The sequence below is a fragment of the Passer montanus genome, unplaced genomic scaffold, assembly GCF_014805655.1.
Source record: "Passer montanus isolate IOZ18808 unplaced genomic scaffold, ASM1480565v1 scaffold74, whole genome shotgun sequence".
Lineage (NCBI taxonomy): Eukaryota > Metazoa > Chordata > Aves > Passeriformes > Passeridae > Passer > Passer montanus.
Window position 1 is genome coordinate 644,089 of NW_024372592.1, and position 26,774 is coordinate 670,862.

Genomic DNA, 26,774 nt, shown 5'->3' on the forward strand with positions numbered 1-26,774 from the left:
TATACTTAATATAATATAAATTATAATATAATGTCATATAGTATCATATAATGCATATAATGTATTATAATGTAATATAATATATATTATATATGATATATTTTATATTCTATACTTTTTATTTTATATAAAATTATATATAATATATAAAATATATTAATATAAATACATATAAAAATAAATATAATACAATATATGAAATAAATTATGCATAAAGTTATATATATTATATTTTATATTTCTATATTTTATATTTACGTTTTTATATATTTATGTATGCATATTTTTATATCTTTAATATATATATATGCACATATTTTTATATAGTATGTATTTTTGACTGCTGTTTTGTCCCAGAGTTCACACAGTAATTCTGTCGCTTGCATTGAAGCTGCTCAGGTGTCTCCAACAATCCTTTCTTTGTGGAAGAGTGGAAGGCATACCCCAACAACTTTTCCCAAAAGGCATCTTCCTCCCTTCTTCCCCCCTTTTGCTTTGCTCTCTTTATCTCATCACTTTAAGCACCCAAAGAACCAGGGAGGCAAAAAACCTGTTTCAAAAGCACCCAGCAGCAACGTGCACCTGAAAATATCATCAGATATTCTCATCTGACTGATTTTGCAAAATGGGAACTATCACACCATCAGCTATGATTTTTTTCCCCAGCAGAATGCAAAAAGGGGTATTTGTGTGGGTCAGGGTCCAGCCCCAAGGTCTCAGCCCGCCCCTGTGGGTTGGCTGGGTGGGAGGGCCCTTGGAGGAGCCCAGGGCTGCTGCCTCCATCACACTGAGATCCAAACTTCGCCTCCTTTGCTGTAAACAGACGAGCTGGAGCTCTTGCTGAGATCTTTTGAAGTTTTTGGATACTGCAAGCTCTGTGCCTAGCAGGAAATTAGTCAAACATCACGGGAAGCTACAAAAGCAAGGAGGAAGAGTGGAAGGCATACCCCAACAACTTTTCCCAAAAGGCATCTTCCTCCCTTCTTCCCCCCTTTTGCTTTGCTCTCTTTATCTCATCACTTTAAGCACCCAAAGAACCAGGGAGGCAAAAAACCTGTTTCAAAAGCACCCAGCAGCAACGTGCACCTGAAAATATCAGATGTTCTCATCTGACTGATTTTGCAAAATGGGAACTATCACACCATCAGCTATGATTTTTTTCCCCAGCAGAATGCAAAAAGGGGTATTTGTGTGGGTCAGGGTCCAGCCCCAAGGTCTCAGCCCGCCCCTGTGGGTTGGCTGGGTGGGAGGGCCCTTGGAGGAGCCCAGGGCTGCTGCCTCCATCACACTGAGATCCAAACTTCGCCTCCTTTGCTGTAAACAGACGAGCTGGAGCTCTTGCTGAGATCTTTTGAAGTTTTTGGATACTGCAAGCTCTGTGCCTAGCAGGAAATTAGTCAAACATCACGGGAAGCTACAAAAGCAAGGAGTGAGCCTATCCAATCCAGGGCTGTTATCGAGTGAAGACACTATTTGGATAACCCTTGCTCAGGCACCCCAGCTCAGGCTTGTGTTGCAAGGCTAATATTTACCCATGGCCTAAACAAAGTCAGCATTTCAGAACTTTGCTCAAAATGCTGCACAAACCTGGGCTGTTTCCTTGAACTTGTCTCAGAGAAGGAAAGAACCTGTGTGAGCTGCTCTCAGGAGGAAACAAGCGGGAAGAAAATGAAGAATCTGAGCAGCTTCTTGGTTTTGTTCCTCATTTCTGGAGTTGGGGGCTTTGATTTGGTGATCGGTGACATCCCAGATGTGAGTATTTGGAGGCAGGGCCCAGGTCTCCCTTCCATGCTGGACTCTGGATGGAAGCAGCAGTGGGAGCAGAACTGGGTCACTGTTTCACAATTCTCTTCTACTTTTAGCTGTAAATATTTCTGATAATTCATATTTGTTTGTCATTTGTAATGTTGTTTTATTTTTTAAAATATTATTAAAGCTTATTATTATTACTATTTAATATTATTAAAGGGAGAGTGTGAGCATAAGTCCAGATTTCATTCCAAGGAGTTTCATATTCTTACTTTGGTAAGAAGTAAGGTGTTGCCTTTTCTAGCATGTTTTTAACCTTTAAACACTTGAGTGGGCTTCTGTACTCAGATCTTCAGCATGTTTTATACCCTGTTTCCCTGGAATGAGCAGAAACACCTAGACATCTTTGTGAATGGAACCTTTGTGAACTTCAGCAAAGCTTGAATGGAGTTGGGTTTTTGTTAACAGGAATTCAAATGTAGAGTGAATATCCTATTGACTTTACATTCCTCAGCACAGGGATGAGAGAATTTGTAAAAGACACCATCATTTCTTGGGATAATGCAATGATGAAAAGAAGAATAGTTGTAGCTTTGACTCTGAAACTGAGTCTAAATTTAAACCCCCAGGCTCAGGTGAACTTAGATTTGGTGTCTACACCCATTTCCACGTTGTAGTTTTGAAATATTTCCGTGAAGTCAGCAGGGATGATATGAGGCTTTCTTTTCCTTTGCTGGATCAATAAAAATCTTCAGTGAACTGGGATATCCTATTTTTCTTTATTTTTACAGCCATTTTCTTGACTCAATGAGATTTTAAAACTGGATTTGTAATTCTCAGGAAAAATATTCCAGACCTGTGTTTCTTTCTAATTGTAGATGCCTTATCAATTTAACATCAATATGCTTAAACAATTTAAATTAATTTTGTGCAAACCTTTGTAAATATGCTATCACATAAGTTGGAAAGGATTTCATGCACTTAAACTTCTTTACTGCCATAAATTAAACTCATAACTAAATTTAATTAAGAGTGTTGCTGTGGTGTGACCCACACTTCTAAATGAATCAGTGCAGCTTTGCACTTGGAAAAGACCTGATGTTCATCTGCTGTCATTGGGGGAAATTTAGTTCTCAGGTATATTGGTGTAAAACCAGAGACAATTTCTACTGGTTTGAGCAGAAATTCTCTGAACTTGCTTTGAGTGAGATCAGTTTCTGAAATGCTGTAGTTTCCATGGCTAGACCCATCCTGATGATAATCATCTGCCTCTTGCTCTTTGTGGTCATTTTATGTTAAATATTACTCCTTGTTTCAGAAGGAAAGCCTGTAAAATGATGGTAAAGGTCATGATTTTACAGGAGTTTGTAGAGCTGGTTGGCCACTGAGGGAAACTGAATGTGTGAGGATTTTGTTCTGAGATGGTTTGTGCTCCCCATTAGCATCCAGAGGAGGTAAATTACCTTTGGAACTCTCCTGTAAAGTGCTAATCAATAATAAATCAAGTGCTAAATCAAACAGTAAGGCAGCAGCAACTCTTTCTTCTTTTCCCTCCTCTAGGAAGTGGAAAACCTGATTGATCTGGAAATTGATGGATTTCCCTCAAGCTCCAAGGCCAGAAATGGCAGGTACCAGGTACAGTACCCAGAAATGCTTCAGAGACGAGGGAAGCCAGAATGCCTGGGAGCTCTCTCCAGGTGTCTTTTTCCATGTCCAGGGTTGTGAGTGTGCAATCATGTGGGACCAGCTGGTTTTTATAGGCATTGAGACTTCCAGATCTCTGGTTGAGACAAGAACTGCTGCTCTCCCTTAAGCACAACAAGGCTTTGGTTCTGTATCTGTGCTCCTGAGCTGATAAACAATGGAGATTCTTGTACAACTTCACATCTGGGGAAAATCCCATTGAAACAGGTGAGGTTTATTCATGAGAAAGTGGAAGAGGACTTCAGATACTGGCAAGTGCAGGCTGCAAACACTCAGTCCATGCATTCATATTTAACTCTGGTCAGAGAGTGACAGTGATGAGCTGGTGGCATCTGAGACCTGGGAAGAAAATTTGTTTCCAGCACTAATGGGTTGCAGATTATTTTAGTTGGTTGTCTGGGGAGACAGAAAAATTTAGAGCAGCATTGCAAGAGTTTTTCTGTTTTACATGGTAGCAATTAATGATAATACTCATTAAATCAGTTGTTTGAATGTATTAAATTTTTCATTACACTGCATGAAGGAAGTGATGATCAAAGTGGACCTTGTCCTCCACCAAACTCTGGTGCTGCTTTTCTTGAGCTTGTTCAATGTAATGAAAACAAAAAATCCTCTTGCGTAATGTTGGATTTCCCAGAGTCTTTGAAATCACACAGAGGCAAACCTGATTTTCCTATATCCTAAGGCTTTGGATGGAACTTTTTGGTACCTAAAGCCTGCATAGCAGTGCAAGAAAATGGCATATTTTAGCTTGAGTATGAATCAAGCCTTCTCACACTTGCCAGTCCAGTATTTAAATAAATGAATCATGATCTAAACAGAAATCCCTCCTAGCTGCACTTCTTCAGGGCATCATTTCTTTCCATTGTGTCTGTATCAGTGCCATATGTATTGTGTTGCCTCTGTTCCCACAATTTCTGGGTATGTAAAGGCACAGAAATATGCATGAAGTAATTGACAATTCTACCACTGGTTTCATTATACCAGTTATTGCTTTTATTCCCATACATTATTTCCTATCTTTTACCTATCAAACAAATCTTTGCAAACCAGTGGAACAAAGATCTCAGCTACTCTTATATTAGTTGAATTACAATAAAATATAATAGTTTAAACTGAACTGTGCAAGTCATCTTGAGACAGCAGCCCTTGGCCAGTAGGCACACAGTTATTTCCTGTTCATCACTACAGGAAGGCTGTCTCCCAAATTATTTTTCAGCACTATGCTTTTCTGCAAAGAGCTCACCAGCCCACTGGCAACCAGGCAACAGAGCTCCCTGCAGACCCTATTGATTGGTTCTAAACACAGAGGATGGTTTTCTAGATACAGATGAGGTATTTTGCTATTTTGCTCCTGAGTGACTCCCAAATGCTGTGCCTCAGGTGTGTGCATGGTCCTCGTGACCCCAGCAGCAGAGTTCCATGGGCTGGAATGCAGGTGACCTTGTGAACCTCTATATGGTGGTGCTCAGCTGTTATCTCTGTTTGGGAGACAGATAAAGTGTCTAGACCTGTGAGGCACCCTGTGAGGTGGGATGTTCTGCAACACATTGCCCAGATCTGGGTCCTGATCTCTGGCTGTCCAGAGGTGGGTCAGATCACTCCTTTTGCCTTTTCTGCCTTCCTGGTTTTCCCTCCAAGAGAAGCAGCACAGGAAGGATATATGGAAAGATATAGGATGGAATGATAGAATCGTGGCATGGTTTGGGTTGGAAGGGACTTTAAAGCTCATCTCATTCCAACCTCCCTGCCACGGGCAGAAGCACCTCCCACACCTTCCACTAGACCAGGGCACTCCAAGCCCCACCCAAGATGGAGCACTTCCAGGGATGGGACAGCCACAACCTCTCTGGACATCCTCTGCCAGGACTTCACCACCCTCACACTGAAGAATTTCTCCCTAAATCAGCTGGTTGGAGATTCCCCCGGGTGCCAGGGTTTAAATGTAACCAAACAGACAAGGATCCATCTGCAGCACTGTGAAGACAAACTGTCGTAGGTCTGAAATTTCTCTTCTTGCACCTCACAGTGAGAATCCCTTGAAAGGATTGTGAAGAGGCTGCAATGGATTTGGAGTGTGTTAAAAACTGCTTAGGAAATTAGAGGGAAATAGGTAAATTATGAGGGAACAGCCCCTCAAATAACTGGAAGGGCATTGCAGGTAGATCATAAACATGGAATGGTTTGGGTTGGAAGTGACCTGAAAGATCATCTAATTCCAAACGCCTGCCATGGGGAGGGACACCTTCCAGGAGATCAGGGTGCTCCTCCAACCTGGCCTTGAACACTTGCAGATCACTTCTTTCTGGTTTCTCCTGTGGGGCATCTGATTTTCAACATTTTTCGTGTCCCAGTAGAAAAGCAATTTCTGTCAAATGCAGAACATCTGTGATTGGGCTCTCCTTATTTTACTAAATAGCTGCAATGTCCATCTGTGCACAGTGATTTGAACAAAGATCACTGTGAAGAGTTAAGCATCCATGTCCTGCACAGGTTTCAGGAGAAGATGCATCTCAGTATCTGAATACAGACCCCAGCATCTGTCCTTCAAACAGTTCCTGAGGCACACATTGTCTTCATTCTGATTAGCAATTTGGCATGCATGAAATGTGGATCAAGATCCTGGTTTTGTGCAGTGATCAACAGGTCTGGATGTGCTTAAAAAGCCAGGATCAGCCATGAATCCTCATGCTGGAAATAGTCTCAGGTACCACGGAAGTCTCTGTTCTCAATGATCACATCAGCATCCAGACCTGAAGCAGGATCTTCAAGGCCAGGTTGGGTGGGGCTTGGAGTAACCTGATCTAGTGGAAAGTGTCCCTGCCCATGGCAAGGCAGGTGGAACTAGAGGATCTTTAGGGTCCTTTCCAACCCAAACCATTCTGTGATTCTGTGTTTCCCCAATTCTGGGCTTCAGGTTCCTGAAGATGAAGGTACAGCTCTGTCCTCCTGGCCTGTTGGAGTGGCTGCCCTCTGCAACCTCTGAGTTCCCAGGGGTATGGCTGGCCCAGCCCATGTCTAATCTCTAACAACAGCCATGGCAGTCACTACATGTGCAGTGATAAACTCCCTCTCCATCAGCTACCCCCTCTTCTGCACCAAGAACTATCAGGAGGGAAACCTGGGCATCCTGAAAGCTTCAACCACCATTCCTAAAGTGGGTCAGGATCTGTAAGCTGAGAACCAGAAAAGCACCCCAAATAAAACAAAACCCCTGTGTCCTAAGGTCTTGGTCTTCATCTTTCCAAAATTAAGTTTGTTTCAGTTAATGTTGGCTTGATCTTAATTTCTATTCAAGCTGGTGATGTTCCCTGTACCAAGGGTATGTGTGGGGCCAAAAATCATTCTTCATGGCCTGGTCCTTTATCAGGTGTGAAAATCCAATTCACTGTACAGTGAAGATTGTGGGGTGTGACAGGATCAGTCTGCAGAGGTCTCTAGAGAGCCATAAACTTCCATATCCTAAAATCCCAGTCTGAACGGTTCAGATAGAAAATGAAAACCTGCATTTGTTCTTAGGTAGGGAGAAATCTTCTCCATCTGCCTTTAAAGGGTCCTTAAAATCATATCTTTAACGTGAACTTGCTCTGACATCCTCATCTCTTATACAGCACAACATTTCCCTAGGACAGTATATTAATTAGCTTCAAATGAACTTAACAATTGCAGAGCAAATCTTCCAGTGCACCATGGGATTAAAGCTGTTTTCATGAGCATCTTCTGTGGTTTTGGGTCCTCTTGACCCTGGAGAGCTGAGCTGGCCTAGGTGAGATGATAACACAAAGTAGATGTCTGCATTAAAAAGGTGCATCTAGATGAGCCAAATTCCCTTTCAGGATATTAATAGAAAATTTCCTTATGGGGGAGAATTTTTTGGGAATTAAAGAGAATTATTTGAATGGCCACAAGATGTCAGCACCTTGCCATAGAAATTTCCATATGGCGCAATTCACAACCATTAATGAGCAGTTTCGTCTAAGTAATGAATGCATAACTAATTTCCATAGGCCCAAGCATGTAAATGTAATATTGATTACACAATGGGTTTTTTAATTTATACATATTGCATATAATTTATACATATTGCATATAATACATAAATATTTTCTAATGTAAATGGCTAAAAAGTGAGCCAAAGAAGTCTGGAGTTTGAGGTTTTTTCACTTTTCATAGAAAAACAAAGAGAACTTTTCTGTTATAAACAAGGATGTCTGAGGATGACTTTCTGCCAGCGTGATTTGCTTTCAGGAAGAATGTTTTTCTAAAAGAGAATGTTTTCTTTAAAAATAAAATAAAAGACAGAGGAAGAAAGCTGTCCTGTTTATGATAGGTTCTGAGGCACAGCTGGGAAATCACATGCTCCAATATCCCATGTAGAAATACATGAAATAAGATAAAAGGAATATTCGCACTTTGTCTGGGAACTCAAACTAATTCTCATTCATGCCCAGAGAAGTGCAATGGATCTGGGAAAGAGTCTGGAGCACAACTCTGAGGAGGAGCAGCTGAGGGAGCTGGGAAGGGGCTCAGCCTGGAGCAAAGGAGGCTCAAGGACCTTGTGACTCTGCACAACTCTCTGCCAGGAGGGGACAGCCGGGGGGTCGGGCTGTGCTCCCAGGGAACAGGGACAGAACAAGAAGAAATGGCCTCAAGTTGTGCCAGAGGAGGTTTAGATTGGATATTAGGGAGCAGTTCTTCAATGAAAGAGTTGTCAAGAATTGAAATTTCCCATGGAAGTGTTGGAGTCACTATTGCTGGAAGTATTCAAAAAATTTATGTAAATGTTTAGTGGCCCTGGCAGTGTTGGGTTAATGGGTGGACTTGATCTTAGATGTCTTTTCCAAACTTAATGTTTCTGTGATTCCCTATGATTCTATGATTCATAATCTTAGAAAACTGTTTTTAGACACTGATTCCTGCCTTGAAACAGCCAGTCAGTGTTCTTAGCTTTGCTGAAACATCCCCTCCATATTTTTCTTTTCCAGCGGAGCACATCTGACTGGGGGTACGATGGAGATCTGGTGAGTATTTTTCTTCCTCTGTGGTAAATAATACTGAACAAAGCGATTTTCTAGTTAACCATTTTTTGGAAATCAATCCCTCTGTTTGTTCAGCTCCTTGTTTTTACTGCTGGTTGGGTATTAACCTCTTTTCTTTAAACAGAGTGCTGTTTGCACAATACTATTGATACATCTGCTCTTGGAGGGAGAAGGATATGGTAAATATGAAGAAATAAGCATCAAAAATTAGAAAAAGACAATGTCTTAGAAAAACACTTAAATACTGTTATCCTTCTGCTGTGGTTTACCCATTTACAACACTAGGCCAGTAAACAATGCTTCAAGTCTCCTCTGTTTAGGACTTCTGTGGAAAATGTGAGCTCTCTCCTCCTCATTATATGATGTTCAAGATTACTGTGTAGCTTTCCGTGCTGGATTGCACTCACAGAGTCGTTCCAAGGACTGGTTGTGAGGTGAAAAACCTTCCAGCTTAAAAAATGCCCTCTTTCAGCTGAAATGTTATAATGAACTATATTCACGTGAATATCCTGCCACAATTTCCAGGTAAAACATGGAGATGTCCTGAACTTGGGCTCATGTCCCCTCTAGCTGCCATATTGTAAGGAGAAACAATTAAAAAGAAGCAATTCCAAGGACTGGTTGCAAGGTGAAAAGCAAGGAAAACCTTCCAGCTTAAAAAATGCCCTCTTTCAGCTGAAATGTTATAATGAACTATATTCACGTGAATATCCTGCCACAATTTCCAGGTAAAACATGGAGATGTCCTGAACTTGGGCTCATGTCCCCTCTAGCTGCCATATTGTAAGGAGAAACAATTAAAAAGAAGCACTGAGACCATAAAAATGGTTGATATGGTCCTCTAGGGCATTTTTTCCAGCGGTGCCCTAAATTTCTAGAGCGATTTTGTCAAATGCAGGTGGAGGATGATGACAAGGTGGGTCTGTACAGCTACAAGGTGCAATCCACCATCACATCCCGGCTGGCCAACACCATGATCCAAGCCAAGATGGTGAACAACGCCAGGCGGCCCCAGCCCATCATGTTCGACGTGCAAGTCCCCAAAGGAGCTTTCATTGACAACTTTACCATGTAAGTAGGGGTCAGGTGGTGTTTGACTACAAGCCTCTCTGAGATGAATACAAGAGGTGAATTAAAACCTTTAAAAAATTAAGATATATTTGTCTATTTTTAAAAATTAAGATATATTACTCCACATAAATATGGAGTAAAAGTATAAGTTTTAAGTAAATAGAAGTATAATTTATAATTTTAAATAAGTAGAAATACATTTTAAGTACCTTTAAAAACTGTGTTAACTAGTAAGGGCCCCAAGGCTAAGTTTAAAGTTCAATAACTTAACTCCAAACATAACAAAAATGTAACAGAACTTTACTTACATCTCTAAAATAGATAGAACTATATGAATAAATAAATAAATAGAACTATATAAATAAATAAATGGAACTATTCACATAAATAAATAAACTTACATATGTAAATTTGAAGTAAGAAAACAAATAATATAATTACATAAATAAATAATATGATATACATAGTTTTTAAAGTAAAAACTAACACTACTTTCACACATTAAAATAAAGTTTAGATTAGTTTAGAAAGTATATTTTAGAATCGTGCTTTTATCTAATTAGTTGTTTTATGTATAAAAATCCCCCTGTACTAGCAAAAAGAACAACAAGAAGAAAAAGAGAAGAAAGAAAAAGAAAAAACTATACCTCCTGCAACTACTAAAAACATCAGACTCTATGTCAGAGAACAACTATTACTACTACTACCACTGTTCCTACATGGAACCTTCGAACCCTAGACCAGAAAATTTTTAACACAAAGTTTAATACTTTAACACAGACTTTAATACCTTAAACTCTTTACCTTTGAAACTGAAAATTGTCATAGTCATTGTCATAATCATATAACAAACAACTTTATACCAATTAATAACTACTCATGTCTCTCTGAAGGCCCAACTAAAACTAAAGGTATCAGCCTCATCTTCTGGAAACATTCAGTGGGCTGGGAAGGAATATTTGTAAACAAAAAAAGTTCTCCTTATTTTCCAGGTTCATTGTAATTTTTGCAGACTTTCTCAGGAGGTTCATGCATCAGTCTGCCTGTCTGTCCAGGTCCTCCTCTCCAGTAGTTATTGAGCTGTTGGTCAATATCAACAAAAATGGACAGAAGTCTCAAACAGACAAAGTAAGCCTTGCCAAATTAAAGGAGACCCAAATCAGAGCCTTCACTGAACAGAAACTGGCCTGGTTCAATATCCATTCAGACAGGCAGCAGCCAGGTTGCTGGTCAGGAGATATCCTGATCCATGTTCCAAACAATCCATGACATCAGGAACTGCCTTCCCTGACCAAAGCATGGGGAAAGTGTAAGGAGCTGGAGGAGAGCAGATCCTCCTCAGAGCAGAATGGTGCTGGCTACTTGAAATAAAAATTAGGTAGGAAAAAAGATAGAGTTCTAGTGAAAATCAGAATTCATTACTTTGGGGTAAAATAGGAACCTTGTTATTTCTTTCCCACCAGCTTAGATTTCACTGATGTAAACTGAAGAAACAGTCCTCGATTGTAAGGTTGTTTCTTTTGCAAGCTGACTGTGTTTCTCTCTCCTAGGGATATCAATGGTATCACATTTACCAGCCATATTCGGGAAAAATCTGAAGCCAGAAAAATGTATGCTCAAGCAAAAGCCAAAGGCAAAGCTGCTGGAATAGTCAGGTATAAACACTCTGGCATATGGGTTTTGTACTGAATTTACTTGCAGGAGAACTGAGATGACCCATTCCAGGAGGAGATAGATGAGGGGGAATCCTGGAAAGGAAAATGCTTACTTACAGCAGCTATTTAATTTTCATGGACTTAAACTGTGTTTCAGCTCTTGGCTGTGCTAGCAGACAACTGCAGCTCCCTGACAGAGACCGCAGTCAGAATCAAAAGCCACAGTCTAAAACAAAGTGCAGCTAAGATTTTCCTTCTCCTTGTATTTTTCTCAAAATAACCCCACAGCTGATTTTTCAGGAGCAATGCCTTGGACATGGAAAACTTCCAAACCGAAGTGAATGTGCCCCCAGGAATGAGGATCCAGTTCCAGCTTCACTACCATGAAATGATCCGAAGGAAGCTGAGCTCCTACGAGCACGTCATCTCTGTGAAGCCAGGACGCCTGGCCAAGCACTTGGAGGTAAAGCAGAGCTGGGGTGTGTAGGAAGAACCCCACAGGTGAATCCTTGCTGAGAAAGCACCCACAGTTTTCAGGGAGGTGTTCCTGCCCATGGCAGGAGGCATGGAAGTGGATGAACTTTACGATCCCTTCCATCCCCAACCATTCTGTGATTCTAAGACAAATCATTGACTTGGAGGGACAACCAGAGATCATCAGCTCTCATAGGACAATCATAAAGTGATACCTCATACCTCATGAAGTTGGGGGTTTTGTGAAAATCACTGTTTCAAATAAATAGCAAGTACTGTTTGTTTTCCTTCAGTCAAGTTTACACAAGAGTATAAAAATGTCAAAGCTTGTTTGGCCGAGTGGTCCTGACGTGAGTCAGTCATGGTTCAGGAGATTCTCAGCTGTGTTTACAAGTGGGGACAGGACACATTTGTTCCTCACTAGACCAGGTTGCTCCAAAACCTGTCCACGCTGGCCTTGAGCACTTCCAGGGACGGGGCAGCTCTCCACAATAAATGTCCTCCTTTCCTACCTTCAGGTGGATGTCCGCATCATTGAGCCGCAGGGACTGCGCTATGTGCACGTTCCTAATTCACTCGGAGATCATTTTGATGGGATCACCACCATCTCCAAGGGAGAGAAAAAGGTAACCAGTCACAGATTGCAAAGAGCACAAAATCTTCAGTTTTCAGGCTTACTCTACAGGGTGCTGGCAATTTTTTGTATCTGCTGGAAGCATGCAAAAATGTGGCAAAATCTGTCTTTATTTCCATAGTAATATGAGAGGCAGTATTGTTTCCTGATATTCAAATTCATCCCCATTCCTAGTTTAGCAAATTATTTCAGAGGTACTATGTGTCTATATTAAGTCTTGTCTTCTCAGGCAATTTCAAATTATCCAGTTAAAACAGCAAAAATGCCATAAAGTCTTCATAACCAATCATATGACTAATGAAAATGTTCCCTACTACTCAATTCACAGACAAATGGCAATCCTCTTTGGGGGGAAAAAGTCAATTAGAAACTTATTAAAAATGTTGATAAAATTGTGGATAGTTTCAACTAGGAAAACATTAAAAAAACCAAATGTATTGCTTAATAGAAATGTTTTGCACAGCTCTAGTTGAAATTTTTGGTGCTGTAGATGGGTCATGTGATTTGTGTCACAGTTGCTACTACTGAATCAACATATCCAGGCAAACCTTAGTGCTGTTTTTCTTCTGACGTGACAAAGTCCATTTTCCACAAATAATGAAAGCATGAAAGTGTTCAGTGAAATCAGATATTTCATGAAGATGTGGGGTCTCTTTGTGTCAATCACCCCCTCTCACACAACACCTGGCTGACTGATGATCTCTCCTCATTTCAAGGCCCACGTTTCTTTCAAGCCAACAATGGCTCAACAGCGAAAATGCCCCAAGTGCTCGTCCACGGCCGTGGATGGAAATTTTGTGGTGCAGTACGACGTGAACAGAGAAACCACGGGGGGAGAACTGGAAGTAAGTGTGGCTGCTCATCTGGGGACAGAGAGCTGTGAATAAAGGAATTGCTGTCCTTCAGCAAACTGTGCTAAACTTCATCCTTCAGGGAAATAAGCATGAGGACGAGCTCTGTATCCAATTGAAAGAACAGAGGGATTTTAAGTGGGCAGAATGGATTTATTTAATTTATGACTAAGACATGGGCTTACATATAGTAGGAGAAGATTCCTGTCATGTCCAAAAGCCAATGTCTTTATACCTGGCAGCACTCTGGTGATTTAATGTAGAATCAGAGGATGGAGTCATTGGATGTTGTACCAATACATCACAAGGAGACAACCAGAACATCACTATTTTTATGTTAACATGAAGCTGAGTTATGAGGTTGAATTATTACAGGCAGAACAGTCTTTTTCAAAGCATTTTTCATTTCTCCCTATGTTTGAGAACCAGGCTCTGCCTTTATTGAGTAAAAATTGTGTAAGGCTACAGAGACGTGCAGAGATGAAAGTTAGAACTGGCCAATAAAGAAGAGAAAAAGACAAAAGGGAAAAATAATTAGCTCATTAAGAAAATAAGAATTTTCTGCTCTGTCGTTGTCTTGAGTTTTCTGAAATCTTTGCTGTAGCTCATTTCACTGGGATTTTTTTATTTTATTTTACAGATTTTTAATGGCTATTTTATTCACTTCTTTGCTCCGGAAAATCTTGATCCACTGCCCAAAAACATTTTATTTGTTATAGATGTCAGTGGCTCGATGTGGGGAATAAAAATGAAACAAGTAAGTGTTTGACTTCTGTTTTGAGATGAACATCCTGCCAACTTTCCCCGTGAGCTTTACCATGCAGTTCTGTAGCACACTGGCATTTAAAATTAGCAGCTTAATTTGGAGAAGAGTTGGAACCAAAGACTTCATTATTTTACCCTATTATTTATAATGCTTCTTTCATGTTTTAAGGAAGAGGTGGTACTAGATTTTTACTCTAAATTTAAATTTTAATGGACAGATGATAAAATATTTTGCAAAGGCTCTGACCCCCTTTTTCTCTAAGGCTCCATACTGAATCCTGGGAAAGTCTCAGTGGGGATACTACATCCCTGCTTTCCAAACATGGATGAATTGTTGACAGCCTTCTGAAGACCACTAAGGATTGTTTAGACAACATAACCCATAAAGGGGAAAAATATTAAAATAAGATATTTTAGTCTGCAAGAGAAAATGCTTCAAGAAAGATAATCAGCCTCCAAATATGCAAACAATTTTTCTGAAAGGGAAACTCATCAACTGACTTTCATGCCCAGAGAGGGTAGAATAAGATGGAATCAGATGGATTTGCAGCAGGAGAGGTTTAAGTTATATTTTAGGGAAATCCTGTAGGTCTGAGTGAGGAGTTTGGGAGATTGTATATCATCTGTCACTGAAGGGTTTTAAGAGCTAACTGGACAAACATTAGCTGGGGATCATCCTGGTGTATCTGAATTTCCTTCAGAGCACAAGAGTAAGGCTTGGCAGATTGCTTCCTTGGGGAAATCAATGCTGCAAAACTGGGATACAGGTTAATTGTCACTTGTTTCAATCAAACATTTCCAAAGAGATATTACCCAGCCTGAAACAACTGTAGACAGAGTTAAGTCTGCTGAGCTGATCCAAGCAGTTGCTCTCTTCTGAACCATAAATTTTTCTCCCTTTCACTTCACTTCACTCTGTGTTAGCATGAGTTAAACAAGTTGTGCCACATGAATTTATCCTTCCTAATTGCAATTTTTCTGTGTTTCTTTGGTGAAAATTTAGACCTTAGAGCAGTTGCTCTCTCCTGAGCCATAAATTTTTCTCCCTTTCACTTCACTCTGTGTTAGCATGAGTTAAGCAAGTTGTGCCACATGAATTTATCCTTCCTAATTGCAATTTTTCTGTGTTTCTTTGGTGAAAATTTAGACCTTATGCAAGAAGTACAAAAAAAAGATTTGGATAGCACATTCTAACTCGGATTTCAGTGCTCATGCACTTATTCCTCATAGGCTTCTATTTTCCTGTGGTCACAAGCTGAGAAGAGGCCTTCATAAGCAGGATGCATAAATTTATCTTCTCTTAAACTTCTCCTCAGACTATCGAGGCCATGAAGGCAATATTGAGTGAGCTCCGTGCTGCTGACCAGTTCTCCCTGATCGACTTCAACCACAACGTGCGGTGCTGGAGAGATAATCTGGTCTCAGCCACCCCGTCGCAGGTGGAAGATGCCAAGAACTACATCCAGACAATCCATCCCAACGGGGGTATGAGGTTTTGATTGCAGGGTGCTCACAGAAGTTGCATCTCACAGGAATGGGTGCCTCAGACAGCCTTCAGACTGTCAGAGTATTCCTACAAAAAAAAGTCTGATTCCCAAAACAGAAAAAGCATGCCTAAAAGAAGAGCAAGAATTGCAGTTTATTGTATTAGGGGATGAGATAGTGTTTCCTTCTATGGTAGATAGAACACAGACCATAGAACAGCTGCCTTTAATCTAGTTTACCTCCCACCTCAGAGATCCCAAATACCACTGAAAGATGAAGTGCATCCCATAGGCCTGGATGAACAGGCACATGAAATATTCCCTAAGCAGGGACCACAGTCATTTGCCCTGGGCTGGCAGCCAGCTGAACATCACCCAGCAGTGTGCCCAGGTGGCCAGGAAAGCCAATGGTGTCCTGGCTTGGACTGGCACTTGTGTGGCCAGCAGGACCAGGCCAGTGACCCTCCCCTGTGCTGGGCACTGGTGAGGCCACTCCTCCAGTCCCATGCTCAGTTTTGGGCCCCTCTTGACAGGAAGGATATTGAGGGGCTGGAGCATGTCCAGAGAAGAGCAATAGAGCTGGGGAAGGGGCTGGATCACGAGTCTTGCAAGAAATAGCTGCAGGAATTTAAGGACATGGTTTAGTGGTGGGCTGGGGTTAATGGTTGGACTTGATCTTAGAGATGGTTTCCAAACTTCAATGATTCTATGAGATACTAAATGCCATGTGGGCAAACTGTTTATCCTTTTTGTGCCTTCATTCCCTGTCTGATAAACAAGGACAAATGCCTTTTTCAACTGCACAGGTCTTTGGAATGAGTTTATGATGATTTTAATCTGCCACTCTCTGAAGTGCAGTTCTGGATTTGTTATTCAGTTATTTGTGTATCAGTAGTGTGGAGAGACTCTCCCTAACATCAGAGCCTTCTGGTGCTGTAGCACCTTCATCTCCAGAAGTTTTCACTACAATGAACATGAAGTTATAGACTTGTCCAAAATCATCAGTGTGTTGGAAATAGGAAACCAAGCTCGATATATGAGTGACTGACTTTGTTACCCCAAAAAGAATTGACAGATAAGCTTAGAGATCAGCTCCAATCCAGCAAAGCCAGTTTAAATGCATCATTTTATTATCTTGTCTCTGGAGCTGCTGATTTGTTTTTCTTTCTTGACAAAAAAAATACCTATTTTCTGCTCAGCCTTCAGATTTCTGTTCCTCTCATCCTGATTTCTTACTCTGCTCCTTCTGTGTCACAAATCAAACCTTAGATAAGTTCAGCAAACATATACAAGAGCAAACTCTTGTTCAAGGAATGGGCTGATGGCCAGAACAGGAAGTTTTTCCATGCTTTCATTCAATCACCTGCCTGCACACCCAGTAATTCTTCCCACACCAAGTAGTTCCCAACACCACAAATGGTCACACTGGAATTAGTGAGGGGGAGTGGAGGAGCCTCATGAAGACAACAGCCTGGGATGAAAAAGGGAACCAGAGTGCAGAAAGGTTTACCTAAACATCAGAAAGGAGGGGTTTTGCTGCCTTGATCTCTGCTCTTGTGCCACTTAACTCCACTAGAATCTTAGAACTGATCTGGAGTCAACAAGAATAAAAAAAATTGTTTTCTTCCTGTGTCTTTGACAGGCACAAATATCAATGAAGCTCTTCTCCGAGCCACTTTCATCCTGAACGAAGCCAAAAGTTTAGGCATGCTGGACCCAAACTCGGTTTCCATGATTGTATTGGTGTCTGATGGAGACCCAACAGTAGGTAAGGATCCTGCTTTGGATGGGAAGAAAGGCTGGTGGGTTAAGTCTGAGAACAGCAACAAGCAGACAATTGGGCAGTAAGTTAAAAAAATTCCATTAACCTTTCTTCCAATGCCTTCTGCTGCCCTTTTGCCAAGTGCTAGAAGTGCCACAGAAGCACAGAAGCTTTCAAAAGATGAGTAGGTTGTTGTGCAGGTTATTAATTTTTTGCAATTTACAGAAGTGCACAAGTCCTGTAGGACAGGCAATCAAAACAGCCTTAGAGAAATTGGGCTTTTGAGCAACCTGGTCTAGTGGAAAGTGTCCCTGCCCATAGCAGGGAAGTTGGAACTGGATGATCTTTGAAGTTCCTTTCAACACAAACCATTACATGATCCTATGATTTTACAAAAATTTCCTCTTCCTATGAGCTTAGCCCACACAGGTCTCTGGAGTCACAAGCATAACAAAAAAGCAGGAAAAGAGAGTGGAAATTAAATTAATTTGGATTGAATTTGGTACAGAGCAAAGCAATTGCTGACTTGAAGATGTCATGTCAAAAAACTCCGCCATTAAAAATAAGCCTGAAAAAACTCCACAGTCCCAATGATGACAGAGAACATCTTAAGTATGAGAAACAAAGTAAAGTCTTCATGGAGGTGTCTTAATCTGCAGAGATCTTGAATCACTAATTCTGGGAGAACTCTAGATATGCTAGAATTTCAAATCCCACTAGGAAGTCACTAAGAGCCCTGGATATACAATGAAAACACATCAGATATCAAAATAGTGTCCAAAAGGATTGTCTTCAGTGCAAACACTTTGTTAATCTCTATCCAGGAGGAGCTCAAACGTTGCTGTAGGCAATGAAAATCTGGCATTGAGCTTGCTGTCTGGATTTCCCTAAAATCCAGAGAGAACCAGAGACACAGGGAGAGCAGGAACGTGCTCACCTTGATGGAGACTTTCCTGTTGCTCAGGTGAATGTCACCCTTTCTGTGTCTCCAAGGTGAGCTGAAGCTGACAACAATCCAGAAGAACGTGAAGCAGAGCATAAAGGATGAGTTCTCTCTCTTCTGCCTGGGGATTGGGTTTGATGTGGATTACGATTTCCTGCAGAGGATCGCAACCGACAACCGTGGCATGGCCCATAGGATTTTTGGAAATCAGGAAACTTCTCTCCAAATGAAGGTGAGTTTCTGCCTCATTGCCTTTGAAACTCTCCTGTTCTGTTCACAGCTGTAACTCCACTACCAAGAAGTTCTCAAAACCCATCCTTTCTTCTGGAGAGTCCTGCAAAATATCAATCATATTTCAGTTTAAGTAATCCTAGTTGCAGTTTTAATAATATCCATAACACATACTTTACTTCCCTGTGTAGGATTAATATTCTATAAAACAGCCTTGACTATAAAAAAAGATTTTCTGAGTTAAAATTAAGGCCTGGATGTTACTTTAGGCCATTTCATCACAAACAAAAACCCCTAGCTATAAATGCTAAATGATAATCCAGACTTACCCAATGCAAGAAAAAGTTCAACTCTAGCTCTGGCTCCAAATCAGTGAGCAGGAACTGCTGCTGATCAAACTCTGACATACCTATGCAACAGTTATTCCCTGATTTCACCATCTATACAAGAATTAGGTGGGAAGTAGCTGTGTGTCTTACACAGTAGCCCAGAGCTGTGTGTGGGGTTCAGGCCCACAAACATCTGTGCTCAAGACTTTTAGGTCTGGGAACAACATAACCTATGGACTTCTGACCATTCTTTGATTTTTACAAGACTTGGACCAGATATTCTTGCTGTACCCGCTTAGAAGTATGCCAAGTATGAAGAAGTCTGCATTCAATGAGATGAGGAAATTCCCTCTTGCTCCTTAGGGCTCCAGGTTTTGTCACCTGCTGTCCTTTCAGTAAGAGTGGCCTGTGCAAGAGAGTCACCTCATGCACAACAAACTCACTTCTCTGCCTCCTTCCCTCTCAGAATTTCTACAACCAGGTCTCCACCCCACTCCTGAAGAAGATTCAGTTCAACTACCCCCAGGAGTCAGTGTCAGACGTCACCCAGAGCAGCTTCCACAACTACTTTGGTGGCTCTGAGATAGTTGTGGCCGGGAAGGTCGACACGGAAAACCTGCAGCACTTGGAGAGCGTCGTCACAGCAACTGCAGTGAGTGAAGGTGTCCCTGGGACACCTGCTCAGGGGATTTGGGCTGGTCCATTCCCTCCTGTGTGCAGTCTCCCTGCTGAAGGTTAATGCCCAGTCGAGGGTTTTGTCCCCTTGGGTTCTGGGTGAGAACGTGGGGATACTCATGGGGAGATTTTTCCAATAGTGTTTCACAATAGCTTCGAGTACAGCCAGGGATAGTCACTCCCTGCACCCTACAGCCTGCCAGAGGAACTTCCTGCTGATAAATGTACCAAAAAGATTAAATCTGGACAAAAGTATGGATTTTCCTTCATGCTTTGTGGAGATGCAGGAGTGACCCGCTAAGGTAATTCCTTTCATGACTGAACTTCCCATTGTCAGGAAGTTCAAACTGGTGGATCTACAGCATATCAAGACCTAGCACTGCCCTCTTATGTGTGATGAGCCTTTCCCCATGTTTTTAGGGCTGCTCTTCCAGGTGGAGTGGGATGGGATGGGATTATTACATCCAGTTCCTTTCTTTCAGAGGAGGAACGGAATTATCTGCACTCTTACAGGGCTTAGGAGTTATCATGTGTCAGTTGTTGGAAAAAACCCAAACATCTTCAGAATTTTTTCCTGCCAAATCACAGTGCAGTCCAAGGGTCTGTGTGAGAAAGTAGAATTTGGTTCTTCAGTGGAAATGGATGTGAAAAAGCCTGAGGGGAGGATTACAAAGCTCTGTCAAGAGCCTCTTCTTTTGGCATGAGGTAGCACCTCTTGGGCTATTGTTAACAGCTCCTTGAACTACTTTAATCCACTGCCACAGAAGTGTCTTTAACAGAAGGGCCTCCACCTACACCTTCCCTCTCCATTGCAGTCAGGCCAACGGTGCTGGGACTTTCTGATCTAGAAGTGACCAAGGGCAGGGCCAGAGTGGGTCCTTAACACCAACCAGGTGGGGAATTCAAGGCACCCCATTCTCCTGGCTCCCATCCCTCATCTTTCTCTCTCTCTGACTGCACAGGCAAATGCAGAGCTCGTCATGGAAACCCTGAGAGATGTTGAAGAGCTGGATGGATTCATGAAGAAGGACAAATATGCAGATCCTGAATTCACCAGGAAGCTGTGGGCCTATCTTACTGTCAACCAGATGATGGCAGAGAGGTGAGGAGAAATGTGCTCAAACAGGCCTGGCTGTGGGGCTGAGGGAATGAAATTATGGAGATTTACCTTATGGAGCCTGAGAGCCTGAGAGCCTGAGAGCCTGAGAGCCATGGAACAGCTCAGGAGTCTTTAAGTCTTTAAATTAATCCCCTCAGCCTTTTCTCTTGCAACACCACTTGTCTCTGTGACCCCTCCATGGCAGAATTGCCATGGCAGCTGCCCTGTAGAGCTGCTAACTCAGAGTTCTGCTTCTGTTTCCACCCAGAAACGCAGCCCCCACAGCAGCTTTGAAGAGGAACATCACCAAATCCATCCTGCAGATGTCTCTGGACCATCACATCGTCACCCCCTTCACAGCCATGCTGATAGAGAACGCTGAGAAGGATGAGATAATGCTGGCAGACCAGCCCAAAGACCCCAGGAAGGGCTGCTGCCCAGGTCAGTGTCTCACTCTGCCAATTCCCGTGTCTCTCATGTTGTGTGAAGCAGCCTCTGGTCTGAATAGGGACACAAGGATGAAGGTGCTGACAGAGATGTGACCTGTGCAATCTTCAGCCCTGCTGTTCTCCCCCAGCTCCTCTTTCCCCTTACTCCTCTTCAGAGCAGGGTCAGCAGATGTGAATGTCAGCCCAGCACATTAAACAAACCAAGTTTCCTGGATTGTTTAAAATCATTTTTCTTTATGAACTGAATGGGAGAGAGACAGGACAAGTTAACTCATCCTGTCTCCATCATGGCAAAGGCAGAGAGAGCTCTAGTCCAGAGGAACATGATCACAGATGTTAAATTATTGCATTTCTCTGAAACCTTCATTCACATGGATCATCCCAGAGCATGCAGGCAGAGTCCTGTCTTTTATCAGGCATCTCAAACTCAGGACCCAAGTCAGCAAAGCTTTTACCATATGCTGAATTTTTTAAAGTCTTTAAATTTTTTCTTGGTAAAACACTTCAGCCTTTACATTGGAGGCTTTGCTAAAGTGGGAGCTGCTCTCATGAATGAGAGATAAAAAGCCAGGCTCCATTTTTTCACTGATAACTTACGGTGAGCTATCTACCCTCATAAGTCATATTGCATTGGTAAAGACACTGGAGCAAATCCAACCTTATGACATTACACAAATCCATTGTAAATAGTGTGGCACCTGCTTTATATTGGTATAACAAAATCAGGCTTTGGTTTGCTGTAATGTTCTAAAAATTACACTGTTAAATATGCCAGCACTTACAGAACCCTGATTGTGACTGCCATCTGACAGGTACCCTGGGATTGACTCCAAATGCACCCAACAACAACAAAGGGATCCCAGCCTGGGCCAATGTCACAGCTGTGCCAGTCAGCTTCATGCCTGAGCAAAGGAGCCCACCTGTGTCCTCTCTGAGCATCAACAGAGGTAAAACCTACAGCATTTCTCTGCCAAGAACACCAGACACATCAACACTCATCACCTAATTTCTCACCACCATCCCTGGAAGTGTTTCAGGCCAGGCTGGGTGGCATTTGAGCAGCCTGGTCTAGTGGAAGGTGTCCCTGCCCTGGCAGGGGGCTTGGAACAAGAAGCTCTTTAAGGTCCCTTCCAACCCAATCTTTTCCTTTATAAATCATGGATTAATTTTTCGAATAGATGAACCTGTAAAAATATGCTGTAAGCTACAAGGATGAAACTATTTTGGATCCTAATAGGATCTAAAGTATCTAAGTGACCTCATAAGCTCCTGTGTGCTTCCCTGAGGCTGGGACTCTTTGCTGAGCTTAACTTTAGCTTCTCTGCAGTAGCAAAGTTACCTCCATTGTAAATGACAGATGAAAGCTATTGTAGAGTTACTGCCGTTGTAAATGGCAGATAAATGTTCTGTGGTAGATAAAAATCTCTGAGTGCACTGGTGACTGATGGATCCTGTTAATTCTTGGGCCTTTGCCACAGTTTAGTGGCAGTTTATTTGAGCAAGCCAGCTGTGAGAACCACTGCCCATAAACACGGTGTCACTACAATAACTCTCTGTGAGATGTGTGTATTTATGTAGTGATTACACAAAGAGCTCTCAAACTCCTTCTCAGCACAGGGAAATGCCAGACACCACCAGCCCAGCAGGAGCTGGGCAGAGCTCTGCACTGCAAGACAAGTCTGGAAGCAGCTGCCTTCAGTGATGGGTGCAGCTGTTTGTCTCATTTGAAGCAAATTTTAAGGGGCATATGCATTTCTGAGGGGCCCAATCCTGTCAGGTTGTTAAATACACTGTGAGAACCAGTCCTGGATTGTATTCCTCAGTGGGATTGGTAGGCAGGATTTTTCTTTACCTGGCATCAGTATGGTTCACTGCATTTGGCAGCTCTCAAACCAGGAACATCACTTCCTTAAACCAGGGAATTGTTTGAGGAGGAAGTGAGGGGCTTTTATGAGGAGCATCTGAGAACTTTTTTAGCTACCTTAGGGTGGAAAGTGCCCTCATTTTACTATGAGGAATCCCAAAAAGTGCTTCAAAATATTTTTGAAAAGCTTTTGTGACTCTCCCCTCTATGGCAGGTGCTGACCTGCTTCTCACACTTGTTTTTTTCTGTGTTTCAGTGGACAATGACCCACATTTCATCATACACCTGCCCAAGAGCCAAAGGAACATCTGCTTCAACATCAACTCAGAGCCTGGGAAGATCCTAAACTTGGTTTCTGATCCTGGCACTGGTAAGGGAGTAAAACATGGCTTATTTTACAGCACAAATTTTTCCTCTTGGGTCTGAAAGGTGTTTGGAAGGACCAGAGGAATTCCCTGCAGTGGGGACTGTGTGCTGGCAGGAGTGTGAGCAGCAAGCTGAGCAAAATGGTTATTTCCCTCCACATCTGGAGTATCATGTCCATTTTGAATCTTGTCAGTACAAGAGAGGTGTTGACAAACTGGACTGAATTCAGTGGTGGCCATCAAGATGATTTTGGGGCTGGGAGCAGAGGACAGAGAGGGAGAGGCTGAGGCACCTTTGTTTGATCAAGCTTAAAAAAAGAAGTGGTGGATCCATGGTGAATCTTGTTGGTGTTCTCAACCATGTGATCAGAAGGTGAAGGTGAAGCCTTGCACATCTCCAAGGTGCACAGCTAAGGGACAAGAGGCTGCAGAAACAAGGTGCTACAGGTGAAACTCAGAGTAGAAGTGAGCTACTGGGGAAAACCCTTTCATTGTGAGGATGGCCAAACACAGGGAAAGGAGCCAAGATCGTGGAATAACAGGACAGCTGACGTTGGCAAAGACCATAAAGATGATCAAGTCCAAATTTTAACCCAGCACTGCCAATCTCACCAGGAAACCAAGCATCACAACCACAGTTTTTTGAACATTTTCAGGGATGGTGACTCCACCGTTTCCCTGGGCAGCCTGTTTCAACGACCACCCTTTCAGTGAAGAAACTTTCCCTAATATCCAACCTAAACCTCCCATGGCACAGCCTGAGGCTGCTTCCTCTTGTCCTATGCATCCCTTACACTACACTTGAAGGAGTTTTGCTCCTACTCCCAGCAAGATCTAACAGCAATCCCCACCAGATTATTGTGCTAAGGGGTAGCATCAGGGGGCAATTTAATAAATTATTCTCTTCTCTTGGCTGGAAAAATGAGAAAAATGGGGTCAGAAGGGTTCCTGCTTCTGTTGATCCATGGTGAGATCAGAGCTCTGAGTCTCCAGGCAGTGCTCCAAGACTGAGGCAACATTTCCTTCTCTGCTCTTCACAGGAGTTGTGGTCAATGGGCAGCTCGTTGGGGCCAAGAAAGCAGAGAATAAGAAACTCAACACATACTTTGGCAAGATTGGGTTTTATTTCCAAAAGAAAGGCCTGAAAGTGGAGATAACCACGGAAACAATCACGCTGAAAGATGGCTCGTATGCCCTCACACTGACCTGGGCTGACACAGGGCACATCATTCGCAAACAGTGAGTTGATCATTTTTCACCTGCTCCCACCTAATTCTATTTGAGATACCCTCAGGGTTCCTGCAATGCCTCACATAATCCATGAGAGCTTCCCCTGCAGATTAACAGCTGTCAGCCATGCTGGACACCCTGCAGCACTGTTTAGGCAACAGGCCCACATCCAAAATCTGCATTCACTGTACAAAGAGCTTAAATTTGTAGGGGAAATTAGGTTGCCTCAACACGGGGGTGAAGTGTCTGTTTATTAGGCACTGTCCTGCCAGAATGCTGGGTACCACTCCCAAGGCTCAGGGCTTTCCATGGACCCTCTGACATACCTGCCATCCCTGTGGGATTGTTCTGGATGCCTGGGTGAATCTCAAAGGGCTGGGAGCTGTTGTGTGGGCAGATGAGCTGACCTTGACCTTTGGCCCCTCTCTGCCAGGCTCCTCATATCTGTGAAGAAAGAAAGCAATGTTACCATCACTGTGGGGGAGGAGATGTCCTTCATGGTTTTGCTGCACCGTGTGTGGAAGAAACACCCAGTGAATGTTGACTTCCTGGGAATCTACATTCCCCCAGAAAACCAGTTCTCTCCTGCAGCCCATGGGCTGATAGGTAAGGGCTGGGGGCCAGGCAGTGGGAATGGTGGGGCACTAGGAAGGGGTTTTGCTAGATCTTGGAGGGAATTTTACAGAATCATAAAGTATCCTGAGTTGGAAGAAAGCCACAAGGAGTCCAGCTCTTGCACAGGACATCCCCAAGAATCCTACCATGTACCTGACAGCATTTTCCAAATTCTCCTTAACTCTCATTTAGTGCTGTAACCAGTTCCTGGGGACCCCCTTCCAGTGTCCAACCACCCCCTGGGTGAAGAAGCTTTTCCTAATATCCACCCTAAACATCTCCTGGCACATCTTCATGCTCTTAATTTGTTGCTGACTTTGTCCTGATGGAAAATCTGTGGAAATTATTCAAAATATCCTGTAATATCCTGGAAGCCCCAAGGACATAATGGAACATCAGGGACCAGGAGATTATTCCTTATTCCAGCCAGGGAGGGTGTTTTCAAAGCAGACCTGACTAGATTTGGTGACACTGAGACAGGACTTTCCCTGCTTGGCTAAACTGCTGGATGTTGACAAAACTTTCTGAGAAGATTTCTGTGCAAACATCTGTAACTAGCATTCCCTAAATGATAGCCCTTTCTTGCAGTTATATAAAACAAAAGCAAAGCCTCAGTTCATAAGGCAAATCCACCTTCTGAGTCCTGGACCCACACAGAACTCCTTTTGAGGAGCAGAGGTTGTTTTCTCAGTTAGTGAGAGACAGTGTCCCGTGATCCATGCAGGATTGGTTTGCTTGCTGGAGCTAGTTGGGTTTTCCAAAAGTGCCTGGCAGCAGCTGACACGGAGCTTCAAAGGTCAGAGCACACAAACAGCTTTAAACTCTCCCTGACCAGGTCAGTTTGTGTCTGAACCAGAAGTGTCAATCCACCACCAAACTCCTGGGCAAGCTCCAGAGAAACCACAAGCCATCATGGAAGTGAAGGGCAACAAGTTCACTGTTACCAGGTAGGAATCATGTGCTTTATTGCTCTCTTTCTAAATCAGTTCTGTCCTCAGAGCTGCCCAGCCTGGAGCCCCCCAGAACAAGCCCATGAGGTCACAGAACTGTAAAATTAATTGTGTTTTGTGGTTATTTCCACTTCCTGCTGGTGGAAGACACCTCTCCCCACTTTGGCAGAGCAGCACCAATATTGAGCAGGATGTCTGTTGCCATGTTTGACCCTCCTTTGGGTGTGCTCTCCCTGCAGGGGCGTGCAGAAGGACTACAGGACAGACCGTGTGCTGGGGACCGATGTGCTGTGCTGGTTTGTGCACAACAGTGGCAAAGGCTTCATAGATGGCCACTACAGGGATTACCTGGTTCCCCACCTCTACAGCTTCATGAAGAAACCCTGAATGCTCCAGTTTAGTACAAAAAGTTCCCATCTGCTCCTTCATGCCCAAGCAACTCCTGTGAGCAGCAGCTGTCACAGCAGGGTGCCTGTGGGCAACCCCACCACTGTTTGTTTTGTTTTATGAATGTTTCAAAGACATGTAAACTCCCTTTTCTGCTGAGAAATTAAATCTGGAATAAAGTGACATGCTGGGTTGGAGGAGGTGTCTTCCTCTTGCCGTGTCTGATTTAATGGGCTGTAAACTTCATTAAAAATTTCAACTATTTTCTCATATCCATTTCATAGTAGAAGTGTAACAGTGTTGTGCTCCTGCAGTGTGGGTAACACACACAACGATTTAATACGCATGAATATAATATTTAACATGTATTTAATACTTACACCTTTATGTTTCCAGACTGCTGGGAAAATATAAGCTCATACAATGTTGGACTGGGCAAAAAGAAGGAT

General features: G+C 42.6%; 1 protein-coding gene across 1 annotated transcript; it reads left to right on the plus strand.

Moving 5' to 3' along the window:
• Positions 1–1,521: 1,521 nt before the first annotated feature.
• ITIH2 (inter-alpha-trypsin inhibitor heavy chain 2) lies at positions 1,522–26,547 on the plus strand. The gene is made up of 21 exons (XM_039730930.1): positions 1,522–1,752; positions 3,310–3,384; positions 8,439–8,474; positions 9,391–9,563; positions 11,114–11,218; positions 11,519–11,681; positions 12,211–12,318; positions 13,043–13,171; positions 13,818–13,934; positions 15,259–15,427; positions 17,069–17,194; positions 18,182–18,363; positions 19,158–19,343; positions 20,329–20,468; positions 20,734–20,906; positions 21,727–21,861; positions 23,035–23,148; positions 24,184–24,382; positions 24,807–24,979; positions 25,824–25,935; positions 26,178–26,547. Exons 1-21 carry the CDS (start codon positions 1,669–1,671, stop codon positions 26,323–26,325), a joined length of 2,847 nt encoding a protein of 948 aa, XP_039586864.1. The 5' UTR covers positions 1,522–1,668; the 3' UTR covers positions 26,326–26,547.
• The last annotated feature ends 227 nt before the right edge of the window (positions 26,548–26,774 follow it).